At 51.4% G+C, this 21,603-nt stretch overlaps 2 protein-coding genes across 3 annotated transcripts; one reads left to right on the top strand and one right to left on the bottom strand.

Annotated features, from left to right (window-relative positions):
* The first annotated feature begins 5,346 nt into the window (after positions 1–5,346).
* phldb2a (pleckstrin homology-like domain, family B, member 2a) lies at positions 5,347–15,021 on the top strand. The gene is given in 18 exon segments (XM_029173577.3): positions 5,347–5,486; positions 6,771–6,900; positions 7,406–7,672; positions 7,675–8,369; positions 8,437–8,766; positions 9,927–10,061; positions 10,188–10,325; positions 10,533–10,679; positions 11,041–11,151; positions 11,225–11,314; positions 11,394–11,531; positions 12,310–12,409; positions 12,529–12,721; positions 12,791–12,881; positions 12,953–13,099; positions 13,178–13,397; positions 13,484–13,569; positions 13,675–15,021. Coding segments are annotated over 17 exon segments (3,084 nt in total). The 5' UTR covers positions 5,347–5,486; positions 6,771–6,845; the 3' UTR covers positions 13,816–15,021.
* Positions 14,553–20,741, bottom strand: si:ch211-244c8.4 (APC membrane recruitment protein 2). 2 transcript variants are annotated; one of them, XM_029173579.3, is made up of 2 exons: positions 17,426–20,741; positions 14,553–15,788 (listed from the first exon to the last, which is right to left on the bottom strand). In XM_029173579.3, the coding sequence occupies exon 1, from the start codon at positions 20,495–20,497 to the stop codon at positions 17,735–17,737; it is 2,763 nt and encodes a 920-aa protein (XP_029029412.1). In that variant the 5' UTR covers positions 20,498–20,741; the 3' UTR covers positions 14,553–15,788; positions 17,426–17,734. The 2 variants fall into 2 exon arrangements, with proteins under 2 accessions (XP_029029412.1, XP_029029411.1); XM_029173578.3 differs by lacking the exon at positions 14,553–15,788 and adding an exon at positions 16,842–17,299.
* Positions 20,742–21,603: the final 862 nt, after the last annotated feature.

Raw genomic sequence — 21,603 nt, 5'->3', positions numbered from 1 at the left:
GGGATAATACAACCAGCAGTTTCATCATCATTCTGACCAGATAAAAATAAAAAAGGCTCTAGCCTACTTTTATAAATGACAGGATTTTCCATTGAGTTGCATGCTGGACGTTCGCATGGGGAAGAGACAGATGTGAGCATATGTATGTCTGGGCCACATCTGCAAACGATGCACTTCTGACTCCTGGGCACAAACCATCGCCGGCAGAAGGCACGAATCCTAAACTGAGGCTTTCATCAAGTAAATCTGATTTTAAAATGGAACGATTATGTGAAAATAATATGTGCATTTACTCACAATACAACATAATTACACTTAGCTCTAAAACCATGTTGGTCCCTCATTTAGAGACCACATTATGTGAGATGCTATTTGTTTGTTTGTTTTTGCATTTTAGAGTTATTTTTATTATTTCTATAACATTTTTGCTGTGTCGCTGTAATGTGGATAACCACTATAGCTTGACTCATCAACCATCCTGCAGTAAAGGGATCCTCTACCAACAACAACTTCAAGGAAAAAGAGGAAATTCTCAGTATCTAAAAAAAAAGGAAAATATAGAATTTATGAGAAAATACTCCAATTCAGTTGTTGTGATGATTATGGGTTCTGTGAAGGGACGACCGAACACCTGTAGCAGAGACGATGAAAGTTGTTCCAATTAAAACAACACGATGCGGCTCCAGTGGCACGGCCCCTTTAATCTGGGATTAAAGTTGATTGAGGGCAGACATGAGCAATGCCATCTTGAAGAATCGTGCACGTGGATCTCGGTTTACTTGTCCATGTGATTCCACAGCTGCTGGACAGAGGCGACGTCTCCTCTGAGCCCTCTAGGGGCCTTAAACCCACATTAATGATCTAGTACATATATTTTGTGCTATTATAAATGTATAGAAAGATAAAAGCATATCACAAATTACATTTTTGATTCAAATGCTACTTTAAGGTGCTCCTTTCATTCCTTTTCTATTGTTCTTGAGGAAACGTGACCTGTAAGAACTCCCTGGTTGATGCGGCGCATTCACTGGGAAGCTGGTTAAACTTTTACCCGTCATTAGTGTTAGGGAGCATGTAAAGTGGAATCGCACGGACTCACCTCACTGCACAAATGCGCTTTCACACACACATGCGTGCCGAACACTGTTCCAGCACCTCGGCTCAGATCGACCCGCAGACATGCCGGAAACACGGAGTCTCTTCGTCGTGACGCTTGTTCTCCTGGAGAACTTCTCGCTTATAGACTTAAAAGGTAAGAAATGCACGTTTGCTGTTCAGCAGTGTGTGTGGTTACAGTAAAAAAGGCCTGAGAGTTGAGTTGTGATACATTTTAGTGCTATGGCTGCTAGTGAGCTATGTGTAACTCAATATAATCGCAATATAAAATCTAAATTACGTTTTTATGGCACATTATGGATGTGACAGGAAATATGGAAAAGCACTGCACCACCGCTCACCAATGGTTGTTTTATTTTGGAGCAGCTGCATATTTAAAAAAATCACTACAGCTGCTGCAGACAACATTAGTTTGCCTTCATAGCCTCCCAACACTCCTCCGTGTGAGGGGCACGCAGCTGCCACAGCTGTGCACATCTGGGGGGGAAACACTGACAAGTCCGTGAACATTTACTAAATAACAATTATGGGTTTTTCTGCTTCACTTTCTCAAAGTCATATTACCAGATGCAAATGTGACCTGCATCGTCCAAGATGACTGCATCCTGCCCTGCAGCTTCAGGCCCACCGCTACCGTGGTCATCCACTGGTACAAGCAGCAAATCCCCGTCCACAGCTACTACTACAGCAAGGACCAGTTCGGCCTCCAGAACAAGCACTTCAGCGGCCGCACGTCCCTGTTCAACTCCCACATCGCCCACGGCAACGCCTCCCTGCTCCTGAGACGGGTCAAAGTTCAAGACAAGGGCCGGTACAAGTGCTACACCAGCACAAGGAAGGTGAACCAGGAGGCCTTCATCAACCTGGAGGTCAAAGGTCAGCGCAGTGGGGAAACGTGTATTGTGATGTGTGGTCTCTAATGCTACACTGATCAGACTGGTCATTTAGAAAGTTCCCTCGAAGTTCATTCATTAATAGCTGGTTCTAGAGAAACCCACTACGTTCTCCGCCACCAGAACAGCCTGCTTGGACGATTTTTCCAAATAAAAGCGTCTCTCTCTCTCTCTCTCTGTGACAGTGTGAATGCATGGTGCCCATGCTTAGCTCTCATTCGCTATCAGCCCTTTTAACCCACAGTCCCAGTTGCCCGGAGCACTGACGTGCGGCAGGAAAGCACCATCTGCAGGAGATTTGGGTGGAAAAGCAGCTGCGGCTGCAGAGAACGAGCGCGTTGTAGCTCACAGTTCCAGTGCACACTGCACGGTACCACTGTGTGTGGGTGACCCAGTGACAGAACCACGGCTCAGATCCTGATTTATGTGTTTATTCACTGCTGCCGGTGCCACATTATGCTCATTAGCGCTCACACTTGCTCCCCCCCAGCTCTCATCCAGTCCGTTATCATTGAGACGACGGACGAGGTGGTCACCTGCTCCTCCCACAGCATCTACCCGGCCCCTCAGGTGACATGGGCCACAGACCCCCCCTCCCACCAGGAAGCCATGGAGAATTCAACCATTAAGACCACAGACAGCAAAGGACTGTTCACAGTGGAGAGCACGCTGCAGATTGTGGCCGGCGGCTCCAACTACACCTACTCCTGCTCCTTCACGTCTGCAGACAGGACCCAGGTGTGGACGGCGTCGCATAAAAACCAAGGTGCCTTAAATTGCATGAGAATGAGAGTTTTGCTCGACATAATGCAATAAAGTCGAAATAAAAATGAGTCCCTGTCTTTTAGAAGATATAACACAGGAAGAGGGTCAACCACTGCTCATCCCGTGCATCAGCCCGCGCAGTCTGCACAATTTCTCCCTCACCTGGACGTTCACATCGGGCGGCAAACCCACAGTTATCATGAGATACGACAGCAGGACCAGACACACCTTCAACCTGTGGGAGGACCGAGCCGAACTGGACCCGGACACGGTGCCGCTGGGAAACGGATCCGTGCTGCTTCTCAAGCCAGACAGGGAGGAACACTCCGGGACCTACACCTGCACCTTCGTAGGCCTGCAGAGCAGACACATCATTCAAACTGCAGTCAACATCACCATAGCATCAATAGGTGAGTGTACTGTAACTGTAGATGCAGTATAACAGGAAGCAAGATGATGTCCTGTTTGTGCTGCAGGTGAGGAGGAGCGGCGGGTGCAGCGGTCGTGGTGGAGCACTGCAGCGTCTGTGGCCTTTGTGTTGGTCACCATCATCGTAGCACTGCCTCAGTGTGTGAGACAGAGGGCTCTGTGAGCAGGGGATTCATGAATAAAGTCACGGTCATAATAATAAGTCATTCAGACATTAGATCTGTGGGTGTGGGGGGGCAGACGTCCACACAAGCAGATGTTGAGCAGGTGTTTAACAGCTTCCTATACAGAGGTTTAGATATGAGAGAACTGTGAGACAAACCAAACTGTCTTTGTAAAGTTCAGCAGATCTGAATCAGATTATCACTCTTTTAATTTGTTGCAGTTGTGCTACTCAGTGTGTTGTGTTTTATACCTTTAGGGTCTGTAAAGCTGAACTGAAATGCACAGTGTAATTAAAGCTGCTAGAAATGTAGATGTATGACGTCAAATTAAATTATAATCATTAGTAGAGTTCTTGACTAGACCCTCTCTGAACTCTTAATGGAGGCATTGCAGTTCTTATAAATAACCACAAGGCGGCACTGTTTATGTTTTCTATTAATTAAAATACTTGAACATGTTGATGAGTGCAACAACAAATTTAGTTTTGACAACTGCAAAAGACATTTCACACACTGTGTTGATTAATAATGTTCATAATGGATGAAACAAACATGCCATGCGTCAGTGTAAGAGATGAAGCTGAAGCTTGATCCACTGAGCTTCAGTGAGATATCTGTGTATGTTTTCTTTGTTTGTCATCAGCTGAGTCACAGCAGGTGGACGTCTGTCTAGGTTCCCAGGTAACTCCCTCAGTCTGATGGAAGGAGGCTGATGGTGAAAACGTCTGTCTTTAAGGAAATATCATATTGAAATGAAATGCCAGCGGAAAGCAGGAGACCGTATAGCGCCACAACCCACTTAATGACTTTGAGACTGTGTGAGATTTTTCACGCTGTGACTCAGACCTCCCGACGATCACCACAGTCGAACGCGCCCCCACTCACACAATCCGACGCCACCCGTGCTTCTATCGTTCGTCCCCCTCTGCTTTTTCCAGAGCGCGGCCTCGCTCGGATCTCTCTCCACATGGTTTCAGTCTATGGCGTTTAAAAGGCTATTCAATTTCTGGGCTGGCACGAAATTTGAAGTGACTAAGTTTTCTAATGAGAACCTCCTGATAAATATGGGTCAATTTATTTTACTGGAATTCGAAAAGGAAAAAAAAGATGGACCGTGTGTGTGTGTGTGTGTGTGAGTGTGTGTGAGTGTGTGTGTGTGTGTGTGCGCGCGCGCGCGCGCGCGCGTGTGTGTGCGTGTGTGTGTGTGTGTGTGTGTGTGTGTGCGTGTGTGTGTGTGTGTGTGTGTGTGTGTGTGTGTGTGCGCGCGCGTGTGTGTGTGTGTGTGTGTGTGTGTGTGTGTGTGTGTGCGTGTGTGTGTGTGTGTGTGTCAAAGACCCCGGCGCTGTGTCTGGAAGCAATCATCTCGTCCAGCCCCCTCCCCATGATGTAATTTCAGTTTTTCGCATGGTGGTAAGACTTTTCACCAAGCGACATTCAATTCATTCTATGCTTTATGCGTTTTAGCCCGTTATTATTTTGTCGCGTGCCAACTGCTAACAGGTCCGTGTCAAGTGATGATACGTGGTCTACATCCACAGACGGCAGCGGAGCGATGCCTCTGACTTCGGGGGTTTTTCCTCCTTGGCTGCGTTTCAGACCTCCTCCCGCCTCCACACACTGCTGAAACAACAGTCTGAGAGTCAACATTTTTTACTACTCTGCCTTTTTATTCTCACGTCTCTGCATGGAGTCTGGTTTCGTGCGCGAGCCCATCAGAAAACCAAAAGAATCTCCATGTTGACGCTAGAGTCACGAGTCAAAGTCAAATACAGACTCAGGTTAAAACACGCTGAAAACAGCGTGGTAACGCTTCTTCATTCCCACCTTCTAGTCTTTCTCTATAAACATGTTTCTCCCTTTAACCACACACACACACACACACACACACACACACACACACACACACACACACACACACACACACTGCGCCCCCCTCTCTCTACGTGAGGAGGAGAGTCTGAGCAGAGAGTTGGGGGGGGGGGGGGTCTAATGTCTGATCCTTTGTCATGGGAAGAGTTCACTCCGCGTCTCGCGCACACAGCGAGCGCACTCCAGCTTCACCAGCAGCAGGCACGCGACGCGGAACTCGGACGCAATGATGTGACTGGGACAGGAAGAGGTGAGTGTCGTCTTCAGATCGGTTCTGTTTTACGCGACCAGGTGATTTTGCCAAATGGAGAATCGCATGAAGTTGATAGTTACGAACACGCGTGAAGTGAATTGAAGTTTCTTTAATCGGTCCTTTAATGAATCGTGAGTTGCTCCAGTCACCGGGCGGTGGTTTCACAGCGTCCTCTGACCTCAGACTGGTGGAAAATAACGGTGGTTATCACAAGGCTTCAAAATATGATCTGCATTCCGACAGAGTTTCATGGTTGTGCAGCGCTTGAACACGCGCTGAGAAAGCGGCGCTTTCATTCCAAGCTGCTTAAAGACCATTAACAGTGAGAATAAACCAAAAAAAGTCAGATTCGCTGTTAAAATTAGAGTCAGACCCGGTTCTTTTTTTTAAATCCCAGTGAAGTGAATAGCGAGACTCCGATCTTTGATTTGATGCTTTAATCACGTGAATGTTCCGGTTCTGGGCTCCGTCCCGTCTCATCGGCGCCTGTTTACATGTGCCTGTTTACATGTGCCTGTTTTCTGCCCCGCTGCTCCTCGGTCTGTGATGCCGTCAAACCTGCGGCTCCTGACGCGGCCCGGCTGCTCTCCGCCCGCTCCTTTCGCGGCCGTCTGGAGAATGAGCTCACGCTGATTGATTGTGAGACCGTGTAAAAGGATCCCCTACTTCCTGTAGGCCCGCTCTCCACACAGCAGCAGCACCGCAAACCCGTCCCTGCTCGTCTACGCTCAGGAAACAGAAACATCAGACTTTTCAAACCCTTTTGATTCTGGAGGAACAGTGTGTCACCGTTTTCATTTGTTGTTTTATTCCTTTTAGCTTTAATGTCGGCTTAGAGCAGACAGTGCATCTGTTGTTCTGTAATTATAACATGCTCATAGTGACTAGTTGTGACCACTCTTCAGTGATCAGACGACTGATGATGAGGACACCTGGGTCCTGGTTCTGGTTCTGGAGCTTGAAGGTGGATTTGCAGGCTGGCCTTTTACTGGTGACACTGAGCCAGACATAAGAACCTCCCCCAGCTCTGTTTTCCTACTTAGTCGAGCGTTTTATTTATTTTTTTCTGCTCTTTCTGTTTAAATATGCACATGTGAAATATCTGCTTCAATTGAGGCATTGTTATATAGAGTGTTGAAGACCAGGCCTGACTCGGAATGATGTGACGTTCAGCTCTTCTTTTCTTTCCACACTTATAGATCCTCTCTCTGATTGTATAACTGTAAATGATTAACATATGAAACAGCATTATAAATATAATTATACTTGTTTCCATTTTAGTGAAAACAGGAGGAAACGGGGCCCAGTTAAATCCTGAGCCAGAGACCCTGAGAAGGGAGGTCAAAGGTCAGCGGGATGAACAGCATGCTTCCTCAGAGGAGAGCTGTTGCCACGCTGGGCTACAGCTCAGGTACGACAATAAGACACAATGAGACACACACAGATGATCATTACATCATCAAAGCTTCTCACATGGTCAACTGCTCCATGTAGCAGCTTTACTCACTTATCTGAATCACGCTGGAACCAGAAATTGCTCTTTTTTATGAGCTCAAGGCCTTGAATTTCCTTGTAAAAACCATAATAAAGCTAGATGTTTGCTCAGCGTCGCTGGGTGCCGTCCTCGCATTAGCTGCTGAGACGTTTGGGTGCCCTCGGGCTGTTACAGTGGAGACGATGATGTAGTCCGGCCCGTCTTGGTTCACCAGCATTCTTCCATTTTTAGAAAAAGCTTAGCCGCTGATTGAGCCAGTGTTTGTATTGGGCCCAGAAGCGTATGAGAGCACATTCTTCCCTTTCCCCCCCTGCCTTATTCAGCACATACGCGATAGCGCTTAGCTAGTGTTACATTAGCCCCACCGTATTACATGGTGCTAAAAGAAACAAGCTGTCACGCTTTGTCAACTTCTCTCCAGACTGTGTGAAGATGGAGCCCGGCGGCGGCGGCGGCGGCGGCGGCGGCGGCTCGGTGGGTGGGACGCTGCTGAGGGGCTCCCGCTCCAAGGCAGAGCTGCAGGATCTGATGGAGACGCTGCAGCGCCGGAAGAGCGCCCTGGAGGCCAGCCTGAGGGCGGCCGAGTCCACCCGCAGGTACCTGAGCGCGCCGTCGCCCGCCGGACCCCCGCCCACCAGGCCCCTGTCGGCCCTCGGCCTGATCGAGCGGCCCCCGCCCGCCTCGCGGGCCACGCGTACGCGTCCAGCGTGCCGCCGTCCCCCCGCCAGGGGGAGCGCCAGGCGGCCGGCGGCGGCCTGCTCCGGCGCTCCCACGCGCGCCACCAGTCCCAGGACAGCCTGCTCCTCGCCGGAGACCCGCTGCTCTCCTACGGGGAGCCCCTGCCCCGCTCACCCCGGGTCAAGAGCGGCGCCGCCAGCGTGCCGTCCAGCCCGCGCATGGGCCGCAGGCTCTGCTCTCAGGGCAAAGCCGGCGCCGACCCCCGCCACAGGAAGTATTCCGCCGGCTCCCTCACCAGCCTGGGGATGCACAGCCGGTCGCTGCCGCGGCTCCACGGCGCGGCCGAGCCCCCCGTCCTGTCGCTGCCGGCCCGCCACCCGCTGGGTTCCCACAGAGGCGCGGGCTCGGCGGGGCAGCGGCGGAGTCTCTCCTCCCTGGAGCAGCCGCCGGATGTGACGGTACCCGCCAGCATGCCCAGCACCCCCCGCAGGGCCAGCCTGGCCTCTCTGAGCTCCCTGGGCGTGGACGCCGACGGGGCGAACTTAGACCTGGGCTTCGGGGAGAGGAGGCTCTCCTTCGGAAAGGGAGGTTTGAGTCCGGGACAGAGGGTGGGCAGCATCAGCTCTCTGAATGGGAAAGAGGAGCTGAGAGACTATCACCAGCACCAGAGAGACGAACGGCTCAGGGAGCAGAAGGTTCAGAGACTGGTGAGACTGTGTTTTCAGGAATCCTATAAAACCTGATTCGCGAGTTACTAATAACCTCCGTCTGCAGGAATGCCAGCGTCTAGAGACCATCCTGAACCTGTGCACGGGCCTGAGCCAGGCGGAGGCAGAGCCGGGCTCCGCTGTTTCCGACCTGCAGAAGATCAACAAGGAGCTGGAGAAGCTGCAGGTGTCGGACGACGAGTCCGTGTTCTCGGAGTCGCCCAGCAGCGCGGCGCCGGAGAGCGGCTTCGGGTCCAAGCCCAGAGGCGCTCGCCCGTCGGACGAGCAGCCGGCCGGCCAGCGGCACCGGGGCGTCTGCAGGGAGGCCCGGCCCCTTTCGCCGGCCGCCGGGCTGAACGGCAGCGTGCCCTCGCCCTCCTCTCACCACAGAGCTAAAGTGAGTGGAACCCAGTTCAAGGGACCGTCATAGAAACCGGGTCAGGCTGCGTCGGAGCCCTCGACATCATTTGGCCTCTTTTTGAAGCGCTGTTAAGTGTGTGCAGTGGGCACATTTCCTGTTTATGCCAGCTTTGCAGACCCGTAAACATGGAAATCAGAGTCGTTGTTGCTAGGACTCCACCGCACACGAGGAAATGACCGTAAACATGTAAAAATGACAAATATGAACATAGGAGTTAATGCGCTGTGATTCCTAATTGGAGCCAGGTCCCCGTCTTCTGTCGCCGACTCGCCGCCTGTAAAACTGCAGCTTTTTCCACAGAACAGTTACAACCTGACCGTGTGTCTGGTTTTAATGAAGAAGTCCTAGTTTTGTTTCAGCACTCAGCCAATCAGAGTCCGGTGGGAGGGGGAGCAGGAAATGACTTTATCCCATGGAGAGTCAGTGTCTGTGTGTGTGTGTGTGTGTGTGTGTGTGTGTGTGTGTGTGTGTGTGTGTGTGTGTGCGTGTGCGTGTGTGTAAGTGAGCTGATGTATATACGAGGCAAAGGTACCATGTGGGCTTTTCCAGATGTTGGGAAGTTTAGAATTGAAGACCTTGTAAAGATTAAGATTCTTTTCACTCATTATGCAACATTGTGAGTTCAAAAGATTTCTGCAGTGTGTCAGTGGCGACAGAGGTTTATGGGCAGCGAGCCCTCTCTCTCTCTCTCTCTCTCTCTCTCTCTCTCTCTCTCCGCTCTTTGTATTAAAAGAAAGAGCAGTCGGCCCATCTGGAAAAACAGGAATCCTCAACTCATCGGCCACATGAACCTAAAAAGCAGTCCACATTTAAGGAAGACTATTTGATAGAAGCCTTCTAGAATGTGGACGAGTGTGTGTGAATGTCTGTGAGATGCTGGTAGGCACTGAACTATGTGGGAGTGACTGGCACTGAAGTGCACTGATAGAAATTTCCATTACACCAAGCAGAAAAGAATCCGGCTGTCAGTGGTCCAGTTGTGGATGCGGTAGAACAGCAGCTGCCGTTGTCTTGTTAAAAAGACGTCCAGCGACTGGCACACGATTCCCACAACACACTGGAGTGTAGAAGACAACAAAATGCTCCTCGTGTTAACGGTGCTAAGCGTTTCTTTGCGTTCCTGATGGTCCCTGCAGGTCTTGGAGAGCCTGCAACTAAAACAGGAAGTAACGCATCTAGAGGAAGAGCGGATCCAGGTTTTGAACAACATCGAGGAGCTGGAGCAGAAGATCAAAGACCTGGAGAACCAGATGGAGGAGTCTGTCCGAGAGGTAGTGAGGATGTGGGGAGGGTGTGTGTGTGTGTGTGTGTGTGTGTGTGTGTGTGTGTGTGTGTGTGTGCGTGTGTGTGTGTGTATGTGGGAGGGGGGCTTCAGACTCAGCTGCCCTTTGTTGCAGATGGAGGTGGAGTGCGCTCTGCTGGAAGGTGAACACGAGTCGGACATGGGCCAGCTGCAGAGGGAGAAGGAGCTCCTGGACCAGCTCAAAGAAAAGCTTCATGGCGTCGAGAAGACGAGTCACACGGAGAAGTCGCAGGTAGGAAATAAGAAAGTTAAGATCAGTATTTAATATTTTACACACATGTGTTGTTACATGATACATGTTGTTCTTGATATTGTTCCCGTCAATATGGTTCCCTTCCTTAGATCTTTAGTCTCACATTCGTGTGTGTGTGTGTGTGTGTGTGTGTGTGTGTGTGTGTGTGTGTGTGTGTGTGTGCGTGTGTGTCTGTTGTGTTAACAGGAAGCTGAGGACCAAACAAAAAGTCTGGAGGAGCTGGAGTTTCAGAAACTGGAGAGAGAAATTAACCAGGATGAGGAAAAAGAGAACCGGAGCCAAGAGCTGCTGCGAGAGATCGCCGAGTGCCAGCGTCTGACTGTCACGCGCAAGGTACCGTACGGCGCGTGCAGCACGCGGTGCATGGGAACGCTGCACATCAGACAAACGCATACGATGCGCTGATGTAAGCAGATTGGGGCCGTGTTTGTACGTTTTCTAATCAAAAGGCCTGAAACGACCCAAACATTTACTGTGGAGACATTTTTGTTCAGCTGCTTCACTGTGGCTCATTGTCGTCAATCCTGCTGCAGGCCGTGCATGAACGTAACGCTGCAAAATTGTGCGGTTTGCGTCACAAAGCATGAACTAATTGCAAGAAAGCCCAGCGAGCTCGGTAGGCACGACACCAGTAAAGAACACGGCGCGGACGCGGAGGATAATGATGATTTGACAATGTGCTGCCTCCTCCCAGGAGCGACTCGTGACCCTGAAGAAACAGTCCACGCAGATCACGTTACAGGCGCAGCAAGAGAGGGAGAACTTCCAGAGGGAGAAGAACAGCCTGCTCCTCATGCTCCAGAAGGTGAGACCAGCGTCAGCACGCGGGGTCGAGTGAATAGCAACGCTTATTTACGCAAAGATGCCGGAATCTGCAGGAGAGGGAGAAGCTGGCGTTCCTGGAGGGGAAGTACGCGGAGCTGTCGGAGGGCCAGGGCTTCGGCAGCGACCCGGCGGCGGTCAAAGAGGTACGGGCCGGTCGGTCCTCACGCTCAGGCCCGCGAACGGCCGCCTCTCTGACTGGGTTTGTGTCCTGTGACGCTGCAGCACCTGCACTCCCTGAAGGAAAGGAGGCGGAGCGGCAGAGACGGCCCCTCGCAGCTCGGCGACGGCCCCGCGCACAGGAGGAGCCAGCAGCTCCTCGCCTCCTGCGGGAGGTCTCTGGGACGCTCGCTTCTGCCCAAGGTGACCGTCGCTCCACCCGCTTCGGATGTTATCAGCCATTACGAATGGGCTGATCAGAACTTATCAGCGCATTCTAATGGGCCAGTAGGTGCCTGCTCTGCCTCCTCGCGAACAGCTAACAGCTAGCTAAGTTGCTATGTTAAGCAGCTTTAGAGGTTATTGTGGTTAGGGTTAGGGCTGGATAACGGGTGGGGGGTTCAGGTTACAGTTAGCTAACACAATACCGCTAGCTACTTGCTAAGTTATGCTCGCTAATAAATCAAAATCAAAAACTTCGATCCTACCGTCGGAACAACAACCGTTCAACAGCGCCCCTACTGACTCTGCTGGTTAAATCATCCGAGCCGTGATCAACCTTACGGATCATTGACAACGATCTACCGCACCTATTCACCGCTGCCAGCAGGTAGATGGGCACCTACCGGCCCATACGTATGGGCTGATAACCACTGATAATGACCATTGAATGGCGTGATAACGTCCGAAGCAGTTCGTCTGTCAATGCGTTCAAAGGGTAAAAAAAGCCTGTGCTGCGATACTGCGGAGGAGACTGACTGATAATGGTGCCGGTTCCGCTCCTGGACTGCGGACGGGGGAATTTCACTGCCCTCGTTAGCTGCGTCCAGAAACATTTAGTCTCCAGAGGACGATCCGCCCAAGAAGGAATTCTCAGATAGTCTCATTGCATCCAGCGCAATGAGGCAATTTGAAGTGGGGCCAGTTTACAGCTGTGTGAGGGTTGTAGTCTGCTCCTGACCTGCTGCTCGTTGCTCCTCAGACTCATCTGCCTTTGAGCCAGAGCTCCAGCTGTGGCAGCGTCGTCCCACAGGGGTTCAGCTTCTCCGCCCGGGACCTGAGCGCGCGTCGCCTGCCCAAAAGTGAGTGTGGGACGTTTATCTCAGCAGGGGGGCGGTAAATGATGCTAGATAGGAAAGATAGGAATTTGTGATTTTGAGGGAAAATGACTCATCTCCTTTTTTTTTTTTTTTTACTCCAGGCAACAGCCACATGAACATGAGTGACGACAGGCAGAAACGGAGCGACTTTTGCAGCAGGGTGGAGGATGCCAGCGTCTTCCTGGACTCCTTCTCCTGCCCGGACAACAGCCAGGCCTCCGACACCGTCAGCGTGGACAGCTCCGACAGCCTGGAGACCAGCTTCTCCGCCTGCTCGCCCGACAACATCTCCAGGTGATCTGTCAGATCGGAGACTCATCCGTGAAATGGGAACGCCAACCTGTGTTCTCCGCTTCCCCTCAGCGCTAGCATGTCCAACATGTTGAAGATCGAGGAGATGGAGCGCTTGCTCCGAGAGGCCCAGGCCGAGAAGCAGAGACTCCTTGAGCACAGGGTAAGGTGTCAGATCGAGCGCCTCGGAACCTGTGCAAGCGTGTGGTCGTTAACTCGGCGATGAACGCGCAGGAGCGCGAGATGGAGCTGCGCAGGCACGCGCTGGAGGAGGAGCGAAGGCGGCGGGAGGAGCTGGAGAAGCGGCTGCAGGAGGAGACGAGCAGGAGGCAGAAGCTGGTGGAGAGGGAGGTGAAGCTCCGGGAGAAGCAGCGGTCGCAGGTACGAGCGCGGCCGCGTGGCGCGCCCCAGCGCTAACGCAGGGCGCCCTCTCACGCCTTTTCACGGCCGCTTTTCCAGTCCCGGCTGCTGACGCGCTACCTCCCGGTGAGGAAGGACGACTTCGACCTCCACGGCCACGTGGAGGCGGCCGGGCACAACCCCGACGCCTGCTTCCACCTGGCCATCACCGACAAAACCTGCCGCGGCTTCCTGGTCAAGATGGGCGGGAAGATCAAGACGTGGAGGAAGCGCTGGTTCGTCTTCGACCACAACCGCCGGACGCTCACCTACTACGCAGGTGAGTGCGGCAGCGTGCCGGAGCGAAGCGGGACGCGGCCCCGCGGCTCGGCACGGCCTCTAACCACAGCGTTGGCTCCGCTGCAGACAAACACGAGACCAAGATGAAGGGAGTCATTTACTTCCAAGCCATAGAGGAGGTGTACTACGACCACCTGAAGAACGCGCACAAAGTAGGTCCCTCAGCATCCGCCTGTGTGTGTCGCCTCCACGCGACCTAACCACGTCTGCATCCTTCTCTCCTCCCCCAATCTCCTCTCGTTACGTTCGCCGCCTAGAGCCCCAACCCGTCCCTGACCTTCAGCGTGAAGACCCACGACCGGGTGTACTACATGGTGGCGCCGTCGCCCGAGGCCATGCGCATCTGGATGGACGTGATCGTCACGGGCGCTGAGGGACACATGCATTTCATGGTGTAGCTGGGTCAACGAGAGGCGCCCCTAGGCCTGCAGGGGGATGAGCACGTAGAAGGACGCGTTAATGTGTAGTCATACAATCAATATGGACTCGCTGCTCATAGTTAAGCTATGGAAGTCCTTTTTATGGTGCATGTACTGTGAGAGGCTGGCGTCCTGTTCCTCCTTCTTCTTCTTCTGCTTCCTCACCTTCCACTTACCTCCGTTTGCACCTTTTAATGAAGCTCGTTTCAGTATTTGTGATGAATGCACCGGTTTGCTTAGATTTATAAATTCTGTATAGGTATTAATTTCAAATTAGTGTTATATGTTTTATATAATTGTGACTGATTTGCAGCAGTTTGATCGCTGAACGTCTGCATCTGTTCCTTCACGTGCTCTTCTCTTTGCATCACCTTTTCTTTGAGCCCCTTTTATCACATGCATGCGTCGGTTTTCGTTTTGTCATCAGTGATGATTAGGCTCAGAGCGGATCCTTTGTCCACATAACGGAGGTGGGTCGTGTTTCCCCGTATGTTCACGAATGGAGAGGCCATGTTGCGCAGCGGCGATGCTGCATCGTCCGCATGTTCCTGACGCTCGGCTGATTCCGCTTCTTCACCAGCAGAGGTCCTCGTTGCCGAGGTGTTGCAGTGACATGACGTCATGTTGTTGCTGGTTGCCGCACACTCCCTCCTCATCAGCCTCGGTGACCAATATTTCCTAAGCTCACCTCACATATATGCATTTATAAGCACATATATCAAGCTTGAGATTTATTTTTGAGAGCAAACTAAAACATGTGTAGAACCAACATTTGTCTCAAATGCTTTATAGAATCCATGTAACTGAGCAACTTATGTGACTGTTTGTAACAGATTGATTGCTTTTGATAGTGGAAGTTTACTTTCCTACCGGACGACCATGTTTTTGGTTAACAGTGTTCTCCCTGTGCTGGCTGGGTGCCGTGCACAGACCCAGCTGCAGTGCAGACGGTGCAGATGAGTCGCACATAGTCTTAGTTAAACACAGGAAAACATCTCATCCCCAAACTGTTGTTCACTTTGAAGCTTCGGAACCAAAAATGGCATTAACATATTTATAATGAATACTTTTCATATTTTGTATATGCACATTTATGTTTGTGACTGACACAATGCTAGAGGTTTTTATACTCAATGAATCAGTCCATAATAAATATTTTGATTAGTAATCAGACTGGTCAAATGATCTGCCTTTGTTCATATTTCACACTGTTTTTACCTTAAACTGGGATACGTGTAATCCCAACATGGCAAATGGTGGGTTTTTTTCTTGGCCATCTCTCTTCCCATGGGAATAAGTGACCTTAATATGTGTGGCTGCACAATGCACCTCTAAAGCAGTTTAATGTCTTATCAAATGTGACATCCGGTGACTGTTGACCTGCTTTGGTGTCTATTCAGATTCATACATACATACATCGTTTTGCTAAAATTTAACAAAGGGTGAGAAAAGAGTCAAACATTGTGAATATTTCTTTTTGAATCTGACACAAATGTGTGTAGCACAAATATAAAGTTTCATAAAATAAAAATATAAGTATACTATACTGCACATTGTTACACCCCACCACTGGTTAAGTGTGTGAACTAAAGTGACAGTGTGCTCATTAAACAGATTAACAAAATATACGTCTGTCAAAAATGTGACTTGAAGGTAATAATTGTGTGTCTAATTAGCATGTATACCGTGACTGTGCTCATTAGAATGCTCATGAACTGAAGCTCCTCCCTCTGACACCTCAGCCCCTCATTGGTTGACCTAGTGGGGTTGGCATGGAAACGCAGCCTGAAACTGGCTAAATTCAGGCCTGAAGAGGCACGTTGTGTCTCCGGAGGCAGATGCAGATGCAGATGCGGACGCAAACGCGCACAGATCGCGGCATCGCTGCGTTGTGGGTGCTGGGAGGCATATTTGGGGCAGGGGGCCGGTCCCCGCAGGCAGCACCGCAGTGTCTGATGGGAAGCACACCAACAGAGACAGCTTATGCAACATACTGTAGCTCCACAGCCTATTCCAACACGTTCTCTGGCTGTACTTCACTCACGGCGCTTGTCGTTACTACTTACGGCCTAACGATCATGTGAATGCATGCTGACAAGTAGCAGCAGGCCACAACAGTCGTGTTCATTTTGCCGGCTGTGTATTTATCTCATAACCAGCTTTAATATGCTCTAAAGTTCATGACTGTAAATCCACGGGCTGCTCAGGGATCATTTTTAACACCATTCTTCCCACACAGAGGTGGTTTTACCTCCGCGTAGCCGTACCGACACCTGATGTGGTGAGGTCCTCGTGTTTTTCTGGGGCAAACCATGGTCTCCAGCGCTCGGCTCGGAGCCCCCGGCTCCGTGAAGTAAACAGAGGCCTTTTTGTGCCGCCTCCTCATTCTCCTTTTACGCTTTATTCCTAACTTTCTCTCAGCGTTACCACATGACTCCCCACTGTTAACCCCAGGCTGCAGTCTCTCCAAAAATAGCGCCAGCAGTTGATACCTTTCTCTCCGTGTAGTGTGGTGAAATCCCCTCCAGCCTCTTATGTCCCCTGACATTATCCTGCGCTGATATCGAGTTCCCAATTCAAACGATTCATCCAGCGTGAGGGGAATTATTCAGGGTTAAGAATAGCCACCGGGACACATTCCCAAAAGCCTTTTTCCTGATAATAAGGTATGCATGTTAAGCGTTTCCCCTCGGTGCTGATTGGCTGGACCGGGCTGACATTTGTGTGCTCACTATTCAGGTCAGTGAGCTTAGAGTGCAGATGAAGGGGACAGCCTGCGACCCGGGCTGCAGTAAGATGGTGAGTCAATGTGAGGACATGTTCCTCATCTATCTCTTCCGATTCTCAGCTTCCTTCTGGAGCGCACAGTTATGCAACCTACGCATTTCAAGATATCATTTATTGCTACTCAATTTGGGGCCAATTCACATGAACCGTGCACACGTCTCTTCTCTGTCTACCACTTGTCACAGTGTAGAAGACAGGACAGACAACTTAAACAGATCTCGTCTCGCTATGTACTGATATTGTTTTATTGATTAAATAGGAAACAGAACAACATAGATGAGTCTATACAAACAGATACTGTTCTCATCTGAGTATGAGTGGAAAACTGATACGGATGGGCTGCAGATCTCATCCTTCAGCCTCAAACGTCCACAGCGCTATTCTTAATAGCTGCTGCTCACTGTCCGTTCCCTCGACAGGGCTTCCTCCTCCTCCTCCTCCTCATCCTCCTCGCAGTTCACAGTGAGATCTAATAGAGTTAAATATGAGCAGGCGGAGACACAGGCGCTGTACAGTTCAACATGTGCAAATATTAATAGCACGTCTTCTGCTACATACATCCAGAGATACTGTAGGTTGGAATGTGAGTTTGGTTGCTGCATCTATTAATGGGCTTCCTGCTGTTCTTCTGACATAAATAAGAAGTAAAGGGACTGGTTGTTATCAAAGAGACTCGCTGGAAAGAAAGACAAAATGTTGACAGTTCCTACAAAAAGTGCAAGTAACAAAAGTTAAAAGTACTGTAGAAAAGACAATAAATTCTGAGAGTCTGTAGGAAAAGCACCTTGACAAAGGCACTCACCCATGTTGTGTGTGTGAATGTGGTCTGGAATTGATCCTGCTCCTCCTCAGTCACCGGTGCTGCTGTGTGTCCAGGCGTGACCCTGGACCTTTCCTGAGTGCGTGTCCAGTCGGCTCAGCACCTTGTTGCTCCAGCTCCCCGCGGGGGTGTTTGTGCTTGAGGGCCGTCGGAACCCTCGACCCTGCTGCTTGTGGCGTAGCGAAGAGACGGCGGCGAAAGAATGCGATGGGGAAAAAACTGTGATCCGGTAAAGTAAGTTTGACGAACCCTGCGGTCGAGTCGAGTCGAGGCTGTGATGGGAGCGGTGATTTATTTCCTCCCTCCAGCAGCTGCAGGCTTAGCGGCCGTCCGCACGGGGACCTTGGACACAGGTATCTTGGAGCGCAGGGGCTCCTTTGCCTGCGGGTTGTGGGAGGCGGCGTGAGACTGCGTGCTGTGCTTGACGGGGATCTTGGAGTCACGCGGTAAACTGGCGGGGACCTTCGGCTGAGGAGGCTGCTGACTGCCCTCCTGGGCGTCTTTCGAGGTGGCCACATTAGCCTCAGCCGCAAAGATCTTATCTCTGCTCTCCGGATCGTGTGAGTAGAATGGGGGCCTCTCCTCTTGGACGGGGGACGGTGGGACCCGGCTGGCCTCATCGTCACCCTGCTGGCTGACAGGTAGCTTTCCCCCTCTGCCTCCTCCAACCACAGGTATTTTGCTAAGTCCTGATGCCTTTACTTGAGGTGCCTTCTTTTCTCTGGAACCCTGCAGGCTTGTTCGTGACTCATTCTGTATTTTCTCCGTTTTTGACGAAACAGCCTGGCCTCCGTGAGTATCTCTGCTACTTGGACTCGTCAGCCCATCCACTGCTGCTGGCCCACTTCCTTTCGCTGACCAATGTGGAGAGGTAGAGGGAGGCGAAGCGACGGGGCAGTGGGCAGGTACAAAGGGGTCTTTAGAATGAGAGACTGAGGTCAGAGCTGGGATGTGAAGGTCTTTACATACAGAGGCCGGGACGTGACCAGGAGGAGGAGGTTCTTTAGATCCAGAGCCTGGGAGCAGGGTGGGAACAGGTTGCTCTTTAGAGACAGGTACTGAGGTCTGGGCCGGAGCAGCAGGTGCCTTAGGCTGATCACCATGAACTTGAGTAGGAGCAGAAGAATTATTCAACACAGATGCAGGAGGAGCTTTAAAGTGAACAAGTGGGATCGGACCTCGATCAGGGGGCGTTGGGGAAACGGCAGCGAATGGAGTCGGTGTGGGAGCAGGGGGCATCATATCTAAAGCAACCGGTGCAGGAGTGGGTTTTGTCATGCTAGAAATCTTATCTGAAGAAGCCGAGGGAGGCGCGGGAACAGATGGAGGGCCGGGTTGAGCTTTAGCCGTGGTGATTGGAGCAGAGGACGAGAGAGTGACAAGAGAGGGAGGCGTCTTCACATCTGTTTTGGTAGAAGTCATCGTACTTTTGGCAGGAGCCACTGATACTGAGGCTGAGGTTGCAGTTGATGTGGGAGCTATTGTCGTCTTGGAAGGGAAAACTGGTTCAGGAGAAGAGGGTGTGGTCAAATCAGCACGGGCCGATACTGTAACCGGAGCTTTAGGTTCCCCTGCAGCTGCGTTTAGGGAAGGTTTGTAGGAAGTGGACGTTTGGAAACCGCTAACTGAATCCGGCTTAGAGGCTGGAGCAGGGGTGGGGGGGCTGTGGGTTACTGGTGGAGGCTTGGCTGGAGGAGCTGGAGTCGCCACAGGGGCAGGTTTACCCGCTGAAGCGGGAACTTGTGCAGGTGCCGCGTTCGACAAAGCTGGTTTTGTAGCTGCACTCAGCGTTGGGCTGATCGAGGGCGCCGTGACGACAGGGGCCTGAGTGTTTGGAGAAGTGGAGCTCAGGGTCGACTTCATTGTTACCGCAGAGGAAGACGTAATGGGAGCAGAAGGGCTCGTCAATGCTACGTGGGCTGCAGGTTTCGTTGCGGTGGGAGCTGATTTCAGGCTAACGCTGGTAGAAGTCTCAGAAACCGCGGTAGAGTCTGAACTCAGTTTGACTGACGGAGGGGTGGAGGTCAGAGGCTGGGTCAGCGTGGTGCTGCCGGAGCTCGGCTTGGCGGCGGGAGAGAAGGTCGACAACTTGGTTAGAGGAGCAAAGTAGTGAGTGGAGGCCGCCGGCGCGGGGACGTGGGGCGGTTTGACAGGCGGAGAGGTGGACGGCGGCGGCACTCCAGCGCTCAGGGCACTGCTGACTCTCCCCCACTCCGCCTCCACGTCCGCCATGATGTCTCCACCCCCTGAGATGGAGTCAAAGGTCAGGAGAGAGGAGATGTCTGCCAGCAGGGAGCTCAGGCTGGTGTCTCCGGGTGCCAGCGGCAGCTCGCAGCCAGGCAGCGGGGACGCGCGCTCGGTTCTACTCACGTCGCCTGCGGCCGCGCGGGGGGTCGCGGTCTCCGACGGGGATGTGGCCGCGCTGTCGCCGGCCGGCCCGGCCTCGGGGCTGTCCAGAGAGCGCGGCTGGGACCTGGGGGTCAGCGTGAGGTCCTCCTTGATGATTTCCACGCTGTTGGCGCGGGACGACATGAGGAGCGGGCTTGGGGGGGAGTCCTCCCTGTCGTCCTTGTCTTTGGAGCGGAACCTGACGTTGCCGAAGAGGCCCTTGAGTCCACGGCGCTGCCGCCCCGTGGGCTGGGACACGGTGTGGGCTCTGCGCTCGCCCGCGCCCCTCCTGCCCCCCCTCAGCCGCGACAGGAAGCCGAGCGACTTGGCGGAGCTGGCGGAAGAAATGGAGGTGCGAGCAGGGGCGGCAGCCAGAACGCCATCTTCTCCCAGCGGCTCCTCCTCCGCCTGCTGCCTCTCCGCCACACTCGCCTCCTGTCCCTTCTCCTTGTCCGGCTCCTGCTCAGAATCCGCCGCAGCCTCCGAGGCTCCATCCGCTGCCTTGCTCCTGGGCACAGGTGACTTGTTGTTCCCGTCGGCTTTGCTTCGAATAGAGAAGATGTTACCTGGCTTGTGTTTGCCAAACAGCTTGAATCCCTTCCTTATTTTTCCACTCGGCTGAGATTCACAAGGTGGGGGGTCCATGTTCTCCGTCTGTACATCCATCTTCTCTCCGGTTCTCCCGCTTCCTCTGTATCCTCCCGTCTCTTGCTGCAGTTATTCCTCCGCGGCCGGTGGAGTGAGCATTTAGGAGCAGACCGTCGCGTTATCGCCTGTCGCTGTGGCTTCCAGCGTGTTTCTTTATCGCTTGCCTGTATCACTCCCTCTGTCTGTCGTTCTCATCCAGCCCTTTCTCCTCTATTTCTCCCTTGAAAGCCCCTCCTCTTCGCCTCGTTTTTCTTTTTTTTTGTCTGGCTGCTCTCCCCGGGTTGCCATGGCAACCGGGGAGCTAAGCAGCTTTCGTCAGCAATGCGGAGCCAGGGGCTGTCATCAGCCACCCTGAACACAGCTTTCTCTTCCTCTGTCTGATGACTCTGTTTACATAAACAGAAAAGACAAATACTCCATTAATAGAGGCAGATTGAGAATTTCAACTGACCTGACTTTATATAAATATCTCATCCAGGCTGTTGCAGCGCATCAATATTCAGCTTAATATGCTGTTAAGTGCAACTGATTTATGAATAGCTTAAAAATAAAAAGAGAAAATTAATCTTATTTGCATCTGCTGTGTCACAACTAACAACTCACCAGGATGTTAAACCACTATTAAAAAATGACATTCATATTCATTTTAAATTTATTTAAATTTATGTTTTAAATATACTTGTTAACTTGTTGTTAACTTGCTGACCTATTGACAATGTGCAATAACTCAAACAAATGTAAATATAATTTAGGGAACAGTAACTGTGTATTTTATTAAAGAAGTCGTGATTTTTAAGTGAATTTAATATTTAAGATGCTTGATGATCAAATATTGTTGGAACATTACCAACAAGGTAGCGAATATTAATCATCATAAATTAATATGAATTCAAAATAATAATGACTCTCCTGCTTGCATCGCTTATTAATACATACATTTGTCACTTCTTTTGTTTTATAAATATAATAACCTCGTGGTCCACCGCCTGAATTAGAGAGTGCGTGTTTTGGGGAGTTAGCTACGTGCGAGCAGCAGCATGTTAATCAATAGGGCGGTGGAGCGAGCCCGGCCTCTAGTGGCTGCTTGAGGAACAACATGAGCAGCGGGTGAACGCTGGCTCTGA

The sequence above is a fragment of the Betta splendens genome, chromosome 14, assembly GCF_900634795.4.
Source record: "Betta splendens chromosome 14, fBetSpl5.4, whole genome shotgun sequence".
NCBI classification, from domain to species: Eukaryota; Metazoa; Chordata; class Actinopteri; order Anabantiformes; family Osphronemidae; genus Betta; species Betta splendens.
This window is presented reverse-complemented; position numbering and strand designations above follow the sequence as displayed.